This window comes from Anolis sagrei, chromosome 3, assembly GCF_037176765.1.
Source record: "Anolis sagrei isolate rAnoSag1 chromosome 3, rAnoSag1.mat, whole genome shotgun sequence".
Lineage (NCBI taxonomy): Eukaryota > Metazoa > Chordata > Lepidosauria > Squamata > Dactyloidae > Anolis > Anolis sagrei.
The window spans coordinates 75,312,274-75,333,671 of NC_090023.1; the positions used below are offsets into that span (position 1 = coordinate 75,312,274).

General features: G+C 39.8%; 1 protein-coding gene across 1 annotated transcript in view; it reads right to left on the reverse strand.

Annotated features, from left to right (window-relative positions):
- Positions 1–228: 228 nt before the first annotated feature.
- LOC132770008 (cystathionine beta-synthase-like) overlaps positions 229–21,398 on the reverse strand; it is a 34,079-nt gene continuing 12,909 nt past the window's right edge. The window contains exons 4-15 of the mRNA XM_060766899.2: positions 19,949–20,028; positions 18,203–18,334; positions 15,995–16,064; positions 14,745–14,836; positions 11,859–11,990; positions 10,450–10,534; positions 9,197–9,302; positions 8,193–8,267; positions 7,044–7,178; positions 4,837–4,945; positions 3,759–3,843; positions 229–2,143 (exon numbers count right to left, since the gene is read on the reverse strand). Coding sequence (XP_060622882.2) covers positions 1,980–2,143; positions 3,759–3,843; positions 4,837–4,945; positions 7,044–7,178; positions 8,193–8,267; positions 9,197–9,302; positions 10,450–10,534; positions 11,859–11,990; positions 14,745–14,836; positions 15,995–16,064; positions 18,203–18,334; positions 19,949–20,028 — 1,265 coding nt within the window. The 3' untranslated portion in view covers positions 229–1,979. The remainder of the gene's footprint in view (positions 2,144–3,758; positions 3,844–4,836; positions 4,946–7,043; positions 7,179–8,192; positions 8,268–9,196; positions 9,303–10,449; positions 10,535–11,858; positions 11,991–14,744; positions 14,837–15,994; positions 16,065–18,202; positions 18,335–19,948; positions 20,029–21,398) is intronic.

Genomic DNA, 21,398 nt, shown 5'->3' on the forward strand with positions numbered 1-21,398 from the left:
TGCTACTCTCATGATAATACATTTCAGTTCTCACCAGCTCTGGCCAAAAACCTACTGGTTGAAAGATGAGGGGCCACAAGTTGTTAACTTCATCCTATAATGACATCATCTAAAAGAGCACTGGTTAACAAGACAACAAGATCGTAAGATTATATATTGTTCAATCAATAAAAATCTTGCATTGTTAAGATATAGATGTCTAGCAAAGGAAGAATTAATTCCATAGTCTTGTTAGATGCAGAGAAGTAATTTATTTTAACATATAAATCCATTTAAAATCAAGAGGCAACAAATAATAGTAATAATTTTTAAAAGCCAAATAGACGTGCATTTTTCATACAGTGCACAACGAACAATCCTTTGACATTTGTGGCAACACTAACATAAAGAGAAGAAAGTTAACCTTTATTTATTCTATAATAACTCACACAGATCCAAAGTTTAACAGTCTTGGCTAATGGCATCTCTAAGGATGTACAGGTTTGTTTGTTTTTTTACTCATCTACAATTACATCTTGCAAATGGATTACTTGATTTTCTAGTGTCAAGCACAAAGAGCTTCATTGTTAGTTTATATAACCGTACAAGACATCTTGACATGCTAACAACATAGAATCAATCAATGTTTGAGGAAAAGTATGTATCAAAGCTAAAAAGGGAACTGGCAAATATGTAACCTGGTTATTCTCATGAGCAGAACCATGGAGTATTATGGCCTAAAGCAGCACATGATGTTCCAACTCTCTATACTTTGCAGTTTTCCTCTCAAAAATGTTTTGAGAATGGAGTCGTAAGGTAGAGAGAATTACAGCAGCAAGAAGGACATTTCAAAGTCCTAGGAAGTAGAGTAACAGATGGAAGGATGTTTCATGGAACAGCATTTAGGACACTGCTGAGTCACAGGGAAGACTATTGTGAGCTCTGTATGACCAGCTGGGCACAGCTTGTCCACAGTTTCTGTACTGGGATTAGATCTTCTTGAGCTTTACTCTCAAATTGGCAGATATAGCGCTGGCATTAGTCTCTTCTGGGTAGAAACCAAAATGAAGTGAACATCTGCATGACATTCTAATGTCTAAGGTAGGAGTTGGAAACTATATGATGGTCAGGCAAAGGTTGTACCCTCTCCAGCAAAACCAAATGTGTGTCACCTCCTGCCACCTTTTTGAAGTGGACTCCAGAGGGAAACTGGAGTGTTTAGTATTGTGGGGTGGTTTTGCGGATAGGTGGAACTGTTTTGCATGTTTTCACACCTTTCAGGGTTTTGTGTGGTCTGGGAACCACATGCAGCTCATGTGCTCAGTGTTGCTTTTCCTTGTAGATGAACTGAAACAGCCAAAACTCACTATTGACTATGGTGATGAAAACCATTGGAATTCACAATACGTGGAGGACCACATAATTCTCACCCTGGCCTAAGGGAATTTTGTGGCTGAAACATTTTGGGAAGTTGCTCTAAGTGTAGTAATCGACCCATATTATGGTCAGCCATACCAAAAAAGATAGGTCCATTTTAGTGAACAGTTCTTACACCTCTGCTTACACCTCTGCCAGCAGAATAGTGTTGATTCAGATTTCCTTGGTACAAGTAAACTGAATTATAAGTTATTCTACATTTATTTCAGGAAGCTTTTGCATGTGCAATGTTTATTCCTCTGCCAGCAGATTTTGAAATATTTTTTTTCCAGTCACTATTAATGCAAACAGCAAAACATCAACTAGAAATTGATTCTGCAAACCCTTGCAGGAGCATTATGTCTACTGTTATCTTCTGAGAATCTCATTTTTCACAGGTCATCATAATAGCCATTTATTTTAATTTTAAAAGCTCTTATCAGATCATCCCAATCCCAGATCATTTCCACTGGTGGCATTAGGATGACATTAAACAGAGTATGTTAAACAAATTAAAATAGTAGACCTAACCATACTGGCAAACAAATTCACAATGTTATAGTTAACATTTTCAGTTGATTCTTTTAAAATTGCGCTGCAGAGAAAGTTCTTTCAGAAGAAGCTGATTTAGATGCTGTATCACTTGACTCATGAATTTTGCCCTGCGTAGTGACGAAGCTAAGGAGATCAACAGCCGTGGCCACACCGAAAACCATCTGTTTCATAAAGGATGTACCATCTGCATTGTCTAGAAGTGCCCAGAAATAAAGGAGGTTACATATTGCTGACATCCCCAATTGAGACTTTGGAACATTGGCTGGGATCTTGTTGGTGACACGCACAACCTAACACTGCATATGCTTACATCTGTTTTTTAATAATGCACAAAGAATAATTCCTCATGCTATGATCTTAGGCTCTTTGAGGCACCCACCCAATATTCACTTTGCAGGATCCGGACAGCTCTACCAGCTGGAGGTGCCAATGGGGCAGCAACACTCAAGGAGGAGTGAAAAAAGCAAGAAAATATGCCTGGCCCTTTGCCATTCCTCCTAGGATATTTAGAATACATGTGCAAATAGAGGCAGAAGGACACAGGCTTTCATTCACAGATGCCCACATCGATTTTGGTGATGAGGCCAATGGCATCATGTGATATGAAGGATAGGGCTGTCATGGTATCTGACAGCCCCATCCTGTGAAGAGCCCCTCCATTTGAAAGGAATGCAAGAAGTTAAGAGAGGTGGACTTCAAAACAATCCTTATCTATGTTGATTGAACTACCTGTCATTAATAATGGCTTGAATAAGGGCTAATAAATTGGAACTAAATCCTAACCAAACAGACACACTTCTAGTCAGTCGGAAGGCAGATTAGGGCATAGGGATACAACCTGTGTTGGATGGGGTTACTCCCCCTGAAGACACAGGTACGCAGCTTGAGGGTGATCTGGACTCGTCACTGACCCTCAAAGCCCAGGTGTCAGTGGTGGCTAGTAGTGCCATTGCACAATTAAAGCTTGTGCACTAGCTGCACCTTGAGACACTAGATCTGGCCATGATAGTCCATGCCTTAGTTACATCCCATCTAGACTACTGTAATGCATGCTACATGGGGCTCCTTTGAAAACCATTCTGAAGCTTCAGCTGGTCCAGAGATCAGCAACCAGATTACTAACTGGGGAAAGAACCACTCCCATGTTACTGCAGCTCCACTGGCTACCAGTCTGCTTCTGGGCAAAATTCAAAGTGCTGGTTATTACCTTTAAAACTCTAAACGTTTCAGGCCCAGACTCCCTGGCTAACTGCATCTCCACATACAAGCCTGCCCAGGTGCTGCCATTGGCAGATGAGGCCCTGCTCTCAGTCCCACCCCGTCTCAAGCAAGAATGGTGGGAACGAGAGAGGGAACTCCCTCCCTAAAGAGATTAGAATTGCCCCCTCCCTCCTCTCTTTTAAGAAACAGCTGAAGACTTTTTATGCTCTCAAGCATATAAAGAGGACATATATAATATATAACCATCTGACACAATCAAAATGGAACAGAATAAGGAAATGGCTTTTTCTGGCTTTTAAATGTTATGTTTTAATTGCTATTAGCCCCTAATTTTTAAATGTTGTTCTAAGTGCTTATTTTTAAGATGTCATTTTAGCTATGTGATGTCCAATTTGGTGTATTATCTTACTATTATTTTATGTTCTTGTTTAATATGTATGTTTTATTTGATTTATGTCGTCGTTTTTTTGGTTGCACTTTATGGCATTGAATGGTTGCCATTATTTGTTGTGAACCGCCCTGACTCCTCGAGGGGAAATAGCGTGAGATACAAATAACATTTTATTTTTTATTATATTATTACTTACATTGCTCCAGTTCATGCACAACAATAGCAAAGTGATCATTTTCCAAGATACGTGAAAGCTTTCCAAGGTTGTCATCCAGGCTAACCTGTAGAGGATTTCCAGATACAAAGAAAGTCATTCTAAGCATCCCTCCCTTCCTCTCCTTCCCTCCCTCAATAAACTCAATTGATCCAATAAACACATTCTGGCTGTAATTCTTCATTGGTTAGCATAACATAGTAGTTCCATATGTTGAACTGTCATACACTGAGCAGCTTATTATCTCTGGCCCTATGGGAGTGCCACTGAAGTCACTCCTATGTGCTTGGAAGTAGGGATCCCAGAAGAATCTAGCTAATATCTCTGTGGCCAGTGCAATGTGATTACATTCTCTGCAGGGGTTTTCTGGACATCCCAGAATTTTTTAATTTTTTTTATTTATTTACTGTATTTTTATACCGCCTTTCTCAGCCCGAAGGTGACTCAAGGCACTTTACACTATGTAACAAAATTTGGAAAAGTTCTGTTCTTGGCTTGAAAGTGTTATTCCTATTTAATTGTGTGGTACGTACTTTGAACGTAGGTATTAAATCCAGAAACTTCGTTTTTGTGGCTGCCACAAACCATGTTGAATTGGTTGAGAGTCAATGAGATATCTATTGAAAAATGATAGCAAAATGTGTTGCAGGATGTCCCACAAAAACAAAGTTCTTGCAGTTTAGTAAACCTTTTCCATGTTTTTATGATAGAGCCAATAAGGAAATGACATTTATAAACCAGGAACAAAAATCATGTTACATAGTGTTAGATAGCCACTGTACACATCTTGTACCAGGGACATAGCCAGAAACATTCCATGATTGCACTCCTGCTGTCCACGAATGAATGGGTGTGCATGGCCACTTCAATGGCCTTATGATCCAGATAAGGGTTTGGTCACTGCAAATAGAGAAAGACCTCCACACTAAAAAAAAAATGCATGCTTACAGTTACAAGATGTAAGCATAAGATCAACAGATGCACATGTATGCTACTAATAAGATGCCAGCCCTTCTGAGGCTGCTCGTAAGATTTCTCTTGAATTTTAAAAGTTAAATACCTTTGAAAATTGTTGGTAAATGACTTTCATGACTGGATCCGAGAACTGGGCATTTCCTGCTAGGATTGAGGAGAGGATGTTGCTGAGGGTTACCATTCCCAAAATGAGCCTTCAGGAAAAAAAAAAAACCAGATTTTTGCACTGTCATTACTTGCATTCATGGGAAAAATGAAGTAAATGCATTTGAATTTCCTGTCACAGAAACAAAATCATAGGAATACACACAGAACAAGGTAATGGGTCAGAGAACTGACTTTATGTAAATTAAATTCAATGGTAGTACAATAGAAGGCATGATTCCCATCTTTTAAATTAGACTAGTTTATATAATTTTATTGCTGTCTAACAAAAGTTGATCAGTTTCTCCTGCCAGTTATGTCCATCTTGGCCGGACAGAGGTTGGATGGCCATCTGTCAGGGATGCTTTGAATGTGATTTCCCTGCTTCTTGACAGGAAGTTGGACTGGATGGCCCACAAGATCTCTTCCAACTCTAGGATTCTATGATTCTATAAGCATTGTCCGTTCTCATGTGTTAATCATTGGGGATATGCATACTACTTTGATATCTAGTTTAATGTTCAGATGGACAGAAGATCCTAACAAACATGGTTTTAAATGATCCACACAAAATATATCTAGACTGTATAAAAATGAAACAAATTTGAAAAGGAATTTGAAAAGCAAAAGTCAATACATTAGGGTAGACAGCCTAAAAACAAAGAATTAAACCTGATATATGATTCTGACTTATGTGGGAAAAGACATATCTGATTTCCTATACTGGAAATCTTTATAAACAAATTATAGGTAAATGGGAGCAGTCAACCAATATTCACTAGCACACATTCACAATAAGACATAAATCTAAAAAGCTATACAATCGTTTCATTGTAATGTATACTGTGCTTTATCATACCTTTTGTGTGTTCACATGTTTAGAGGGAATTTGAAATCTGTCAGGTGCGAGTGAACAAACCAACAAACTTTTCTGACAAAGCAAGTAGTCAGAGTTGAGTCCACCCTGTTTTGTTCCACTGTCCAATCCCACGAAGAATAATGCACATATAGGTTGTACACCTATTCAAACAGCTAATTCAGTGGTGCCCAACTTGTGGTCTTCAAGAATGAAAATATGGTCCGCGGCCTCACCATTACTACACCGTTGCCTTGAAACCACGTGGCAATGAGAGCGATTGGTCTTGTGAAACCCTCTTATAGTGCTGAGGCAACGGGGATGTCACGAGTGGAGAGGCTGACTACCCAGGGAAGATTACTACTACTACATCAGCTCTAGATTATTAAATATGGTTTTCTGTGGGCAAACAAATGGCAACTACTGGGTGGCATATATTCTGTATCAGAAACTAGAGCTGATGTGGTCTATCCAATGCAATTTTCTGAATCAGCACCCCAAATAACCAAACCAAACCTAAAGTTGACCAAAAAAACGATTTGTAACCCTTTTGGTACTAATGTTGGAGAGTGGTCCCTGGTCAAAATAACATTGGGAACCACTGATCTAAATACAGTGGGCTCTCCATTTCTATGTGCTCACAATCCATGGATTCAACCCACTGGAAATAGAAACATACACCATACTGTACATTTGAATCCACAGTGGGGAATACTACTTGTTTCTTTGTTTGATTGACAGGGTTCCTTCCTAAAGCAAAAGTGAGTAGCTAGTGGGTCTTGGCATTCTTGGCACCTCAGCTGTGCTAAGAATGATCCTGTCTGGTAGGCGGAGTTTTCTGCTGCCCCCATTGGCATCTTTAATAAGGTTTATAAGCTTCACCTCATGTTTGCAGTCCTTCTGCAAGCTTCATGAGGCTTAGCAGTCTCTCTGCAAGTAAGGCTTATAAGTCCCTATTAAATATGAAGCTATGTGCTTCTCCCTTCACCTTGCAAAACTACTTTTCACTGCTTTGCTTCCATGCCACTGAAATGTAATGTGATGGTCACAAATTGGGCAGTGGAGTAGTCCTACAAAACCAGGAGAGGAGCATGTCTCCCAATACATACGAATCCTCTATGTATGGGCACTGAGTCTGTGATAATCTAGACATTTTGGATATTTATTTGAAGATCTCAGTCATTATGCAGGTAGTAGGTTATTCCTCCTCCCACTTTAAGTTGCAGGGACTGCAGAATTCTCTGGAAATCTACTCTTTGCTGAATCATGTTTTTAGCTAGGAAGAGAGTTACCCTGATTCAGCAACAACTGGTGCCTGGTCATATGTCTTCTCACGGAGAATTTCAATGGCCTTCTGACAGTTCACATCTGGAAGAAGAGTCAGAGGGGCCACCAGGTTCAGCTTCTGCACCTTGATATTCCACCACCTGTCAAGCAAAAAGAGCACTGCATATTGTTGACCTTCAGCAAAACAGAGGCTGCCATGTATCTTATTTTAAATATTGGTCTGTACAAGGATTGAGCAAATATAAGAAGCACAAGGGTCAATTTGCCATTCCTGACCTATCCCTCATTGGCTGCACCCACTGGCAATGGTAATACATTCCCCTATCTTCATCCGAGTCCTTCCCCAAATTGTGACTGGAATGATAACTTCTTGTCACCATTTTGAGAAGAATTCTGATGAAAACGGGAGTTTTAAGGGTTTCTCTGTAAGGCTTTGGGTGTAGAATCTACAGGTAGAAGGCAAAGGGGAAAAGACAGAAATTGAAATTAAGTCTGTTTGCAGCTGAACATAATATGAAACAGACCTATAGAAGCTAGTCTTAACTTTATCAAACATAAGTAACTCTACAATAATGATATATTGGGAAAATATGGATATGTGTAACTATTCCTGGAATACAAAATACACATATTCTGTACAATGAGTAGTTACAAACCACTCAAAAACACAGAATTTGGCATGGACTGTGATGCCACTGCTCACAAATACAAGCAATGAATTCTATAAGCTATGGCCAGTCTGGGTGCATTTCTCTTAAGTGCATCTCTGGATTTTATTAACCAATTTTATTCCTGTTTTGAAAAGCAAAAGAAGTAGCACAAATAAATAGATCAACAATCAGTTGACCTTTTAGTGCCCCACCATTCTAATACTTTTCTCGAATCCAGAAAAACGCAAGTGTTGAACAAATAGAGTCAAACTAGATGGCATGTTTATGCCATTTTCAAAACATAAGCTCCTTCAAGTAGTCAAAATATGTTTTATCAGCATTGATTTCTCTACCTTTGCATTTTGCATTCATTAAAAAGTGATTACAAGGTAAATACAGGCTTAATTTACAAGCCTGATCGCCAAGACAACTATCTCTAAGAAAATACAGGCAGCAAAATGGACCAGTCATTGTTAATAAGCATTCTGATACCCTGAGTCATACCAAGGATATTGTTCTGGAACATCTTCTTTTAGAAATCCGTTCTTGATCATCCATTTGTCGTTTAAATATTTAGACCTATAGGTGAGGAACAAAGACAAATAAATGGTATCAGACTTTAGTCTGACCTTAAGATCCATCACACAACTACTGGACTAGTCTAACTGCAGTTTTTCTAGCCTACAGAACACCAAAAATATTCAAATTTAATTACAAAAAGAAACAATAGCAGGCAAAAAGCACATTATAGAGCTTTAAAAAAGGCAATATATTGTGGTATTGTAGAATACGATGACAAACCTGCTAAAGCCAGACTGGTATATAAGACTTTTAGGGAATTAGAAGCCAACCTGTGTTTGAGAATTGATTTCCCTCTGTGGTCAATTGCATTTTTTATTTCTCTTTCTGAATCAGTCTGTTTTGCTAACTGAACCCACAGAGGTACCAGCAATAATACACAATCTAGAGAGATTTTTATGATTGTCAGAATGGAATGAAAGGAAAAGGACATATGTTCCTCCCATTCTAGGTCTTTTGTTATCTTTATACTTTTCATATCACTTCAATATTTGCATGACCATTTTAGTTTCTGGTTTCCACAAACTGGATTCTTTTAGGTGCTTTTAGTTTTCTGAATTGGGTAAATGAAGAGTGGCAATTATAATTTGAATCCTAACTAGAACAAATCCACTAAATTAATTTCTAAATTGTGAGTCCACAGAATCAATTTGCTGAATGGTAGGTCAACATCAACCTTATTTATTCAGTGGGTCTATTCTACTTGGCCCTAAAAGTAGAAGCCAACATAAAACAATCTCATAGGGATAGTGCCAAGGAATTTCTGGTTGTTCTAGAGACAACCTTTACACTAATTTCCCCATTACTTTTAATATGATGTATAATCTCTGGCCCTTTAATCAACACAAACACACTCTCTCACATTTGAACTAAATGCTGTAAGTCCAAGGGCCTCCAAATATGAAAAAGAGAAACAAAGACTGTCTTACATGTAATTTCTCACAGAATCAGGTAAGAGGACAACACAGCGCTGTCCCTCTTTTAGCTCCCTGGCAACTTTCACTGCCGCAGACATTGCACTGCCTGCACTGCCTCCTACCAAATGAAGAAGAGAACAAATATATTACTCAGTGTGCATTGAGAAGACAATTTAGAAAGCTGCAGTAGAACACCAAACACAAGATAAAAGCTACAGGTACAAACGTGAACTTGGCCCTTGAAAAGACAAAACACTGTGAACAGCTTTTAAAAAATCACGTTTGTGCACATTGGTCAGCATTCTATTAGAGAGATACACATGAGTAAGTGTTTCCTATATACAGGTATGGTATGTCTCTTTTGGGATGACTATTTCTCTAGCCCACTGGTTCTCAACCTGTGGGTCCCCAGATTTTTTTTTTTTTTTGCCTTCAACTCCTAGAAATCCTAACAGTTGGTAAAATGGCTGAGATTTCTGGGAGTTGTAAGCCAAAACACATGCAGAACCATAGGTTGAGAACCACGGCTCCAGCCCTTTGCATCTTATCTCAAATTATCTCCTGACACCTGTCAAGCCCAAGGAGGACCCATTTTTGTTTCTGCTTACCAATGGGATGGAAACACATTCAGACAATGAAGAAGTGGGTTGTACAGACTCTAAGGGAAAAGAAAAGGAGGGATGCCTCTATCTGTGCACCTTCATTATGGGGCTCATCACATAAAAACTGCATGTGCAATTGGGCTTATCTCTCTTTCCTGAAATTTTCTTGTGGGAAACAACCCAAAAAGTATTTCTTTTACAGACACAAATCATTTGTTAACAACCTCCTTTGATAAAAGAAGCACCTTCCAACGGTTGCAACAAGAAAGGGGCAACATCATGTGATAAGTCCAAGGTGAAGATCCTGATGTCCTGTTGTAACTTCAGTTTGCCTCATGTGATAAATCTATTAGTTTATTTTCCAAGCTGAGACCAGATTCTTCTTGTTCCCTCAAATTCCCTCTCCCTCAATGAGCAGCAGCACTCTCTCCTGGGACTTGACAGCTGTCAGGACAAGAAGAGGGCAGAGAATTGCTTTTGCCCCATTTGATATACAGAATTGCAACAATTAACTACCTCACTCACCTAGATATTATCACCAATGGTCACATGGTCAACATTGCAGTAAGGATTTTTTTTGTTTACAATTGTCATATGGTAAAGGACATGACTAAATTTGACATGTTTTTGTTGGTGGGCATAAGACCTTTCAGCCATGCTTACCGCAGAGCAAACCTTCATCTCTAATCAGTCTACGAGCCATAAGAAAAGATTCGGTGTCATTGCTCTTGCACCACTCATCAATCACCTACAAAGGAGGCAAAAGAAGGTGTTTAGATGGAGTTCTTGGGTTTAGCCTATCTGCTAGGACTGGAGACAAATGATGGAGTTTTCAGAGAGTTAATAGAAGATTTAAAATAAAATATGTTATTTGAAATAATTCAGTATATTTTTGAATAAATTGTCATTGTTCATCTTGATATAACTGTTTAAATGAAGTCCAACAACTGAAAAACAAGCAAACTCTCATTTGTTGCTAAAGAGGATTTACAAAACTGCGTTGTTTCAAAAATCTGCAAAAACCTTTCATACCAGAGAGACAAAAGAAATATAGGCATACACTATGAGAAGTCCCTCAAGGAAATATATTGCAATCCTATGTGCATGTCCTCAGGAGCAAAATCTGTAGGAAAAAAGTGAAATTTAGTTCCCAGTCAATATGAATGCAACCATGGCCTAGTGGCCTGAATGTCAGACTAAGGCTCTTGGAGACTAGGGTTCAAATCTTTGTGGAAACTGGTTGTGTGACTGTGGTCAAGTCACATTCTTTCAACCTCCAAGAAAGGCAATGGCATGATGTTTGTTCTGAATTTTAGTTAAAAGATATGCTGCTATGATAAACATCAGATAATCTTTCCCTATGAGTTTTAGTTTTAAAACGCCACACTTAAATGAGATTCTACAAGCGATCTCTATTTTCTACTCTGATTAGGCTTTTTAAATTGCACCAGTTGATGAGACATGGCAGCTGTCATCCTTTGGAGAGCTTACAATGTTGTAAACCAATGTACAAGTGCACCATTTAGAATGACAACATTGCTCCTATTCCCAGGAGGGGAAGAGTTGTCGTAACTGTGCCATTGGGATTCCTGAATAAGTAGAGTATGCAGTGTGGCTATTGCACAATGGTGACAATGCAACACAAAACGACACTTTGTGGGACAGATCACCCTACACATCAACAGCACAAGGTGGGGGCAATGGCCTCTAATGGAGCCATGGGATGTTGCTAATCCAGAAGAGAGAACAATATTGTGAGGAGCTTTGTTATGTGCCATCCTGCATTATCTTATACATTATTGCTGTTCTTTAACACGGTTACATAATGTGTTTGTGACACAGTGCCATCAACATAAAGTTATGTAGCAAAGCTTACAAAGCATCACGCTCATGGTGTTGCCTCTTATGCAATCGCACCGATTTACATTTGCTGGATGACCCTGTGTGTTAAGAATCAACTGTTCTCATTCCAAATGAATTGTGTGGTTAAGTGTAAAGCTGATTGTCCATTAAATAAGAACAAGCTAAATTTCATTCCTGCATCTCCAAATAGTGGTCTTATTGCTACTTACAGAACGGTCAAGGACAGTCGGGATAAAATCATGTCCAATTCCTTCTACTTCCATTGTTGTATCTTCTGCTGCCACTGTGTTAAGGGAGTTGGGCAAAGCAACAATGGAGCCATCAGGATCGACCCCGACAATCTGTGGAGGAAGGTGAAGTAGTAAATCAGACTAAAATTTCTGATCAATCAGCCTTAATGAAAATCAACATGGTTTTGTGCTTACTATTTACCAAATGATGCAACAGTCACTTTTTGATTGATTACATTGGTATTATATTCCAACCACACAACAGCCAAAGCGCTCCCAAATGGATGGCCATTCAGTAACCTCCAGCATCAACTGTTAGAAAGCAAAGGAATCAGTGGTTATTTCTAGCTATTTTCTTTTAGCTGGAAAAGCTGCAAGGATGTCAGCTGCAGAGATCGTCCAGAGACCCTCATAGGTCCTTGTCACAGTGTGTCAAGCTAAAGGAAAATAGCTGGATGTGTTGCCACCAGGGGTGGCTCAACCCATTACGCAAAGTAAGCATTTGCAGTATAGTTGATTTTGCCCAGGGGCGCTCTTGAGGCGCTCTTGGGGGGAAAATAGACCTTGACATATGCGAATTGTAGTTACTGGGATGTATAGTTCACCTACAATCCAAGCGCATTCTGAACTCCACCAATGATGGAATTGAACCAAATATAGCACACAGAACTCCCATGACGAACAGAAAATATATATTAGTGATTGGTGGGGGGGGGGGGGGGCAAAATACTGTTTGCTTACTGTTGAAAATTACCTAGGGCCGCCTCTGGTTGCCACTAATCACTTGGATATTTGACAACCCAGAAAAGGCCTGTATTTGGGGGAGGGGATGCTCCACAGCTTATAAGATGGAGTTGGATGCAACACACTCTTCACTGTTTATTTTAGACCAAAGTAAGTTCCATGAGATACTTGCCCTTGCTAAGAATTTGACATCAACCAAAGACCCTGAAGGAAGAACACCAGCATTTACTAAGACCAGCAATGATATGAACAGGTCAAGATATTCCAGAATATAAGAAGATAAAATTAAGGACAGTTCACCTACATTACTAAATGTGCCCACCACATTTTTCCACAAAAGCCAGCTAATGTATATGGGTCTCTGTGAAGAGAAGAGTTTGCAGAAAGAAAGCATTCTCTCTGGCACTTGTAGGTGCCATTTCGGAATGTCTACCTTAGCTTCCCCCTCCCATATGTTTTCTGTGGGCAAAAGAAAGGAGAACCAAAGTCAAGGAAAGAAATTTTCCTCTCTCTGTTCAGTGGTTGGAGAGAGTAGTGTTGGAAATAGTAACATTCTCCAGGCCTCCATTAGTAATTTGTTTGTATGTGATTCTGTTTGCTTGCTGTATGTTTTAGAATGCAGCTTTCCCTTTGCTCTATGTTTCTTGAGATTGTGGGAGGTCTGCAGACCACATGATCAGGTCTGAGACTGCTCAGACCTCAGACTCCATTAGACTTTCAGACCGTTAATGCTGTCTCTTACCTGCTTAGACTTTGGACTGTTAAGAGCACACTCATGTTGCTGCTGATGGTAAGAAAGATGCCCTGTGTTACCTTTTGAACAGAGGCTGGATGGCCATCTGTCAGGGGTGCTTTGAATGCAATATTCCTGCTTCTTGGCAGGGGGTTGGACTGGATGGCCCATGAGGTCTCTTCCAACTCTATGGTTTTATGATCTGCGCAAAGTATTTCAAACCTATCTGTAACTGGATTGACAAGTTATGTACCTGTATGCTGAATACATGAAGATTGTGAGTAAACCAAATATGTTACTTTTAATGAAGTCTACTTTATTTTTGTCTCTTGAGAGCATGATATAGAAACAAGATGTTTTATGAGAGAGTAGATGTTTGGGGGCACTGAAAGAAAGAACTGCTATATTTTGTGCATTGGCATAATCTCTGTCCCTAACAGATCAGAGGCAACCAGGTTATCAGTCTAACAACAGAAAACTAAATTGCTCACATAAGTACATGTGGATATATACCACTAAAGAGAAGATTTTACTCAAACAGTTTTGGTTTTTTTGCTCTTCTTTGGAAGATCATACTTTTACAAAAGCTTATGATTTTCAAATGGTTGTGAATGCCATTTTTCTCCAAAAGGTTATGGAGATTCTGGTTTTCCAAAAAGTAAACATTCCCTTCATGAATGTGGGGCTTGACTTTTGCACAAAACGTTAAACCCATGGGTTGGATTCCAGGGCTGCACATTAATATAAATCCTATTGTGTGAGAGCAAGGGTGCTGTGTATAGAAACATGCATGAAGCACATTCAGTATTGGCCCAAATCTTATTGCTACTCATGACTAGACTACACCCATGGAATCATTGAGATTTCCCTATGTCTAGACTCATCCTTTAACAAATTGATTCATTGAGTCTAATCAAGTTGAGACTAACCAACAGGATTCCAGCCATTTATGATATTAGGGGAAGACTGATGCTAAATGTATGGTTTCCTGAAGCCCCTGACTATAGGAAATATTTTTCAATGAGTATTTGAGCCCCTACTGGTGCAGCGAGTTAAATCACTGAGCTGCTGGACTTGCTGACCAAAAAGTCTGCAGTTCAAATCTGGGGAGCAGGGTGAGCTCCCCCTGTAAGCCCCAGCTTCTGCCACCCTAGCAGTTCAAAAACATGCAAATTTGAGTAGATCAATAGGTACTGCTTCTGTGGGAAGGTAACAGTGCTCCATGTAGTCATGCTGGCCACATGACCTAGGTGGTGTCTATGGACAACGCTGGCTCTTCGGCTTAGAAATGGAAATGAGCATTGCTCCTCAGAGTTGGACACAGCAAAAATTAATGGCAGGGGAAATCTTTACCTTTACTATCTGAGTCAACTAAGGCTTTCACTTACTTTGCATTCAGGACATTTCTCTTTCAACTTTCGGGCAATACCAGTGATGGTGCCTCCTGTGCCAGCTCCAGCCACAAACATATCAACTTTGCCTGAAATTAAATGAAAGGAGGGGAGGAGTTCACAATCAGACCATTTGGCTTTTCTAAATGTCTAGATGAAAAAAGCTCATAACTATGCCTTGGAAATATTACTTGGAAATCATGATAATAGTGCCCATGGTAAAAATGTTTGCAAACACAGACGCGTTTGGGATGCTTAAAAATCCGTACTTCTGTGATTATCTGTATTTTTCATCTGCATTACAGTCCTTCACACGATATTGGGAAACATCAGTGTAATCTACTACCGCAAATAGGTTACTATTATTAAGAGCATGGACTTTTTGTATTATTCTTTGTGTAGACCATGGGAAGAACAAGACCAAAATGTTTTGGGGTTTTTTGGTTGAGACACAAGACTAAAAGACAAGATCCCAACTCCTTTGGAAACGAACTTGTCAGTGGGTTCTTACCTCAAAAGTGGGAGAGGATTATTTTCTGTCACAGAGGACAGAAAAGCGTTGTGTGTGAAATGCAGAAAAGGCTGCATTTCACACACAACGCTCTCCTCCATCAGAGAGGAAAGGCCAAAAAAGTCATGTTGGCCAAATCATACAACTGTTGTCTCCTACCATTTGTGTCTGGGGTTTCTAACATATAGGGAGAACCACAAACATATTGTTTATTTACAGATCTACTTAATGCCAATAGTAACCCAAAATTATAATTATGAAAAGGATGGACTACAAACATGAGGAGTAAATACATTTTGGATTGGTGTGAGTTTTCCGGGCTGTATGGCCATGTTCCAGAATTATTCACTCCTGATGTTTTGCCCACAACTATAGATGTGGGCAAAACGTCAGGAGAAAATGCTTCTGGAACATGGTCATACAGCCCAGAAAATTTACAACAATCCAGTGATTCCAGCCATGAAAGTCTTCGACAATACATTAAATACATATTGTCTGATGCTAAATTGTAACAAAGCAAATATGCGAGAGCAGCCCTAATACATAAGATGACAACCATGGTTTATTTTCTTCTACAAATAATGTCATGATTATCTATCTACACATCAGCAGTAAATTGACAACAGTCAGTTTCTAATGGCAGTCTTGCATCATATAGTGAACTAAGCAGCATTGGCTTCTGTTAAAGGGAATGTAATAACACACAATACATTTGAGGAGGAAGCCTTAATTATACCATCACATTGCTCCAGAATCTCTTCAGCTGTCGTGTCATAATGTGCCAAGGGGTTGCTTGGATTTCGATACTATTGTAGAAAGGATAGAGAGAAAAGGGTACATTACTGTTAAAATGAAGCCAGGTCCAATTCTTAGAGAAAAGACCGATAAATAGGCATAGTTTTCCCCAACCTACTGTCTTTCAGGAATCTTGGACTACAAATGCACGCCATCAACAACAACCAGTGTGTAGGGATGATACTTCAGAACAGTGGTTCTCAACCTTCCTAATGCTGCAACCCCTTAATACAGTTCCTCGTGTTGTGGTGATCCCCAACTATAAAATTATTATTTTTTTGCTACTTCATTACTGTAATTTTGCTACTGTTGTGAATTGTAAATATCTGATATGCAGGATGTATTTTCACTCACTGGATGAAATTTGGCACAAATACCCCATAGGCCCAAATTTGAATATTGATGGGGATGGGGTGTGTGTGTGTGGTTTTTGTCATTTGGAAGTTGTAGTTGCTGGGATTTATAGTTAACCTACAATCAAAGAGCATTCTGAACTTCACCAACGATAGAATTGAACCAAACTTGGCACACAGGACTCCCATGACCAACAGAAAATACTGGAAGGGTTTGGTGAGCATTGACCTTGAGTTTTGGAGTTGTAGTTCACCTACATCCAGAGAGCACTGTGGACTCAAACAATGATGGATCTGGACCAAACTTGGCATGGATACTCAATATGCCCAAATGTGAACACTGGTGGAGTTTGGGGAAAATAGACCTTGACATTTGGGAGTTGTAGTTTCTGGGATTTATGTTCACATACAATACAAGAGTATTCTGAACCCCACCAACAATAGAATTGGGCCAAACTTCCCACACAGAACCCTCATTATCAACAGAAAATACTGTGTTTCCTGATGGTCTTTGGTGACCCCTTTGATATTTCTTTGCGACCCCACAGGGGTCCTGACCCCCAGGTTGAGAAATGCTAGAAGGTGCCAGATTCAGGAAGGCTGCATGAAACAAATTTAATTTTCTTCCAAAATATGAGAGAATTATTTTTCTGGAGGCAAACAATAGTTGATCAAGGCACAAACCTCTCCCAATTCACAAAACCTGAAGGACACTTTTAAAGAGCCCATAAATAAAGATGAGAGAACTAGGCAATTAGTAAGTAGCCCTGCAAATGTTGTAGGCAGCCTTCTTCACCACTAGCTATGGATGATGGCAACTGTAATCCTGTATAATATAGAGTACTGCACTTGACTAGCAAAAAGAACCTCCTTTTCCCCATGTATCATCACTATTAGTCAGGAGTATACTTCACAGTAACTGATTTAGAATATTGACTATTTGTGTGTGTAAATATGTGAATACACAGAGTGAGTTCTCCTAATCTGTGAGTTCCCAAACCACAGTTGTGTTGTCATCATGTTTTTTTTTTTTTTTTTTGTCTTTCACGGGATGTCCTGGAGCCAAATCTCCTGGATATTGGGTGGGGGAGGGAGGAATGCGTTGTTGGATTGTATCGGTAGCCTATAAAGATTGGTAAATAAATTAGATTACTAGCAGAAAGAGAATAGCAGAATTCTCATCTGCTAGTGATAATTGCTCATGTTTGCAAAGGTCAAGGTAAGACAGCAGAACCATATGAAGGATCAATTGCTATTTGGCTGTTCCCTACCACTCTTCTCCATGCTAACGTTTTGCAACAAGCCCTCATCAGAGGATTAAGATTGCTTTACCAATGTCACTCCTTGCCTTCTAATCTCAGGTTGTTGCAAAGAAATCAGCTTTGTAAAAAATCAGATAATCCAGCATAAACACCAACATAAATATATAAGTGTTATAAGTGAATTCTGATTTATGGCAGTCTTATCTTTCTTGCATAGAGTCATTCAGAGGTGCTTTGCCATTGCCTTATTTTGAATATAACCTACACTATCTGACATTCTCAGATGGTTCTTTCCAAGAACTAACATGGGGCCCTTCCAGACAGGCTCTATATCCCAGGATCTGATCCCAGGTTTTCTGTTTATCCCAGATTACCTGGCAGTGGAGACTCATATAATCCAGGTTAAAGAAGAAAAGCTAGGATCGGATCCTGGGATATAGGGCCTGTCTGGAAGGGCCCTGGGACTGATTCCACTTAGCTTCCGCAATCAGTGTCTATTCTTGTCATAATATTTAGAAAGCACTCTCAGCTTACCTGATCCAAAATGTGTGAGTTTGGGATTTCAGCTTTCAGTTTCCAAGCAACACGGACATTGGATTCTGGAGCATCATACCTTGTACATGGAGTTCTTACAATTTCTGCCCCAAGAGCTCTTAGGATATCCACCTGGAAGAAGACATGGTTTACAATAGATCTTTGCATTCTACATCTTGACATGTTGACTGTAACACACACGGACACTGCAAACTGTCTTGGCTATCTAGCTCACGAAGGCAGCTGTGACTGGCAGCAACTGTCCGGGATTTCAGTCAGTGCTGTTGCTTCCAATTACTAACCGGATTTGAGCCTAAATAGATGAGTTCAGATGTGTTAAGAGTGGCACTGACTGTTGGAGGTGATGTAGCTTGACTCTCAGTCTCAGGCCCCTTCCACACTGCTCCTATATCCCAGGATCTGATTCCATATTATCTTCTTATCCCAGATCTGGCAATGGAGATTCATATAATCCAGTTTAAAGCAGATAATCTGGGATTAAATCCTGAGATATAGGGCAGTGTAGAAGGAGCCTCAAGGAAGGTGACCATTCTAAGGTAAAACATCTTCCAGGATGATCATGAAGTTCTCTTATGTGGGCTGTTCTCATTCAATTCGGCAGTAGAGCCACATTTGTGCAGGAAAAAAAAAGAAAAAAAAAAGAATGAACTCAGGACAGTAAATAAAGAGGAACATTCAAACAACAGGGGAATTCCTGACATGAAACAATCAGGGCCAGCTAACACTTCCCAGCAAAGGATTCCCCCAGGCAGGAAGCAGAAGGCTTTGAAGCTGCAAGGCCATTAAATGCAAATGCAACATTCACACTTGCCTCAAGCAGACAAGAGTTCTTTCTCCCACCCTGGACATTCCACAGATAAATAAACCTCACTTGCCTAGTTTCCAACAGACCTCACAACCTCTGAGGATGCCTGCCATGGATGTGGGTGACACATCAGGAGATAATGCTTCTGGAACATGGCCATACAGCCAAGAAAACTCACAGCAACCCAGTGATTCCGGCCATGAAAGCCTTCAACAACACAATGAGCACCTTGCTTCCACCAGTGAAATAAACGGGGATATTCAGCATGTACATCCCCAAAGGTTGCAGGCTCATAAATCACTGTGCCTGATTCAGTGCTCAAGGAGGTCTCTTCCTGAGGTGCCACATATTCCAGTGCCGGAAGCAGTTGTGTGTGCACACTGGAGGTGCAAAACTAGGCCAGCCATGACACTACTTTTCATAGCACCATGCTCTGGTCATGTATTATGCATACAGGACATTTGCTGCTCCTTGCATTCAAACAATGGTTCATGAAGGAATAGATATAAACTCTGTATGAAAAGCTTCTTATTGATTGACTTAATGTGTCCTTTAGTATGTTTTGTTACCATTTCAAACTCTTTTTAATAATTTTGCTTATTCAACAGAGGACTCTTATTGACAGACATGACCTTCAAATAATGCTTCTAATATCCATAAGCTCATCTCATAAAACAAACATCTGGTCGACTGACATACATTGAATTATTTTTGCTTTCCACAAGAAGCTATGTTTAGAGTTATCTGGTGAGGTTATCTGGTGACCTTCATCAATGCCACAAACCCAACTGCCCAAGGCTTTTTTTTTGGGGGGGGGGGGTGGTTTTGCTAAGGAGGAAGTAAGTATCTTGAAGCCATCAATTAAAAAGAGATGTATATCATGTTGTTGCCAATGATGTCTAACTAGATAGGACTCTCACCTTCTCCATGCTCATTTTCTCAGGCATGACAATGACACAGCGATAGCCCTTCACTGCAGCAGCCAGGGCTAGTCCAATACCTGGGATGTAAGTGAATAAGGAATAAAGTGGAAGATATTTGAAGAGTCAAATGTTAAAGGGAATTGTACACTTTACAATTAACTCATTTACCTCCCCCAAACATGATGTGCTTTGAGATATATTCCTCAGCAATTACATTGGTTGCATGCTGCAAGCACGCCAATGCCTTAAATCAAGAAATAGCTTTCTAAGATCTACAGGGATACTAGCAGGAACATCTCAGCAAGCAAGAGTCCAAAAGTGGTAGGTTGAAACCCAGAACCCCCACCCATGGCTGATACCAGATGAGAGACTCCCTCCTGGGCACACAGAAGACTGGGCGACTTGGAAGGCACTGAACAGACTGTTCTCTGGCAACACGAGATGCAGAGGCAACCTTAAGAAATGGGGCCACAAAGTGGAGTCCATGACATGCGAGTGTGGAGAAGAGCAAACCACAGACCATTTACTACAATACAGTCTGAGCCCTGCCACATGCACAATGGAGGACCTTCTTATAGCAATACCAGAGCTACTCCAAGTGGCTAGCTATTGGTCAAAGGACATTTAGTATGATGCCAAGTTTTTTTAACTTTGTTTTTAAATACATTACTACAATTCGCTTCTGACATGATAAATAAATAGCAATCACTTTCAAATATCTTTAACTTGCAATGATCAGTTTCAAACATTTTTTCTCTAAATGCAAAATAAATCGTTGGGGAGCACCACATGCTATAAAAAACTGATCTTTTTCACTTACGGGGGCACACCTCTTTCAAAAAATATGTAAATGTATAAATATATTAAGTGTATGTCTCTGACTTTCTTTACAAGCAAGTATGAAGAAAGCTCTTGGTAGTTTAAATGAGGAGGCTAAGTGAGGATGTGGCATTTAGCAGAGGAGAAATTAGTTACTGATTTTCCAGTTATGGTTGAATAATGACTGCAGTGCCTTCTCTTGGTTCTATTGGTCTTTTAAAAACAAAGGTAGCTACTAGGCTTGTTTGATTTAAAAAAAAATGGTTCAAAACTCGTTTTGGATGTAGACAGCAATGGTGGTTTGGATCTAAAGTCAATTCCGATTTTCACAGAAAAAAAAAGTTCAAAACTTTTCAAATCTTCAGAGACTTCCTAATCCTTCGTTAATGGTTTCAAAGTGTTATTTCTTGTTTCATTGGGTGGTCTTTACTTTGAAAGTAGTTGTTTTATTCCAGAAGCGGGAGGGGGCGGGGGGGGGGGGAATTGTGGGAGGGAAAGGCAACCAAAGGGAATCCATCCAAACAGGGTTAAACTGCCTCTCTCACCCAAGGCTGACCGGGAGGGAAAGGCAACCAAAGGGAATCCATCCAAACAGGGTTAAACTGCCTCTCTCACCCAAGGCTGACCG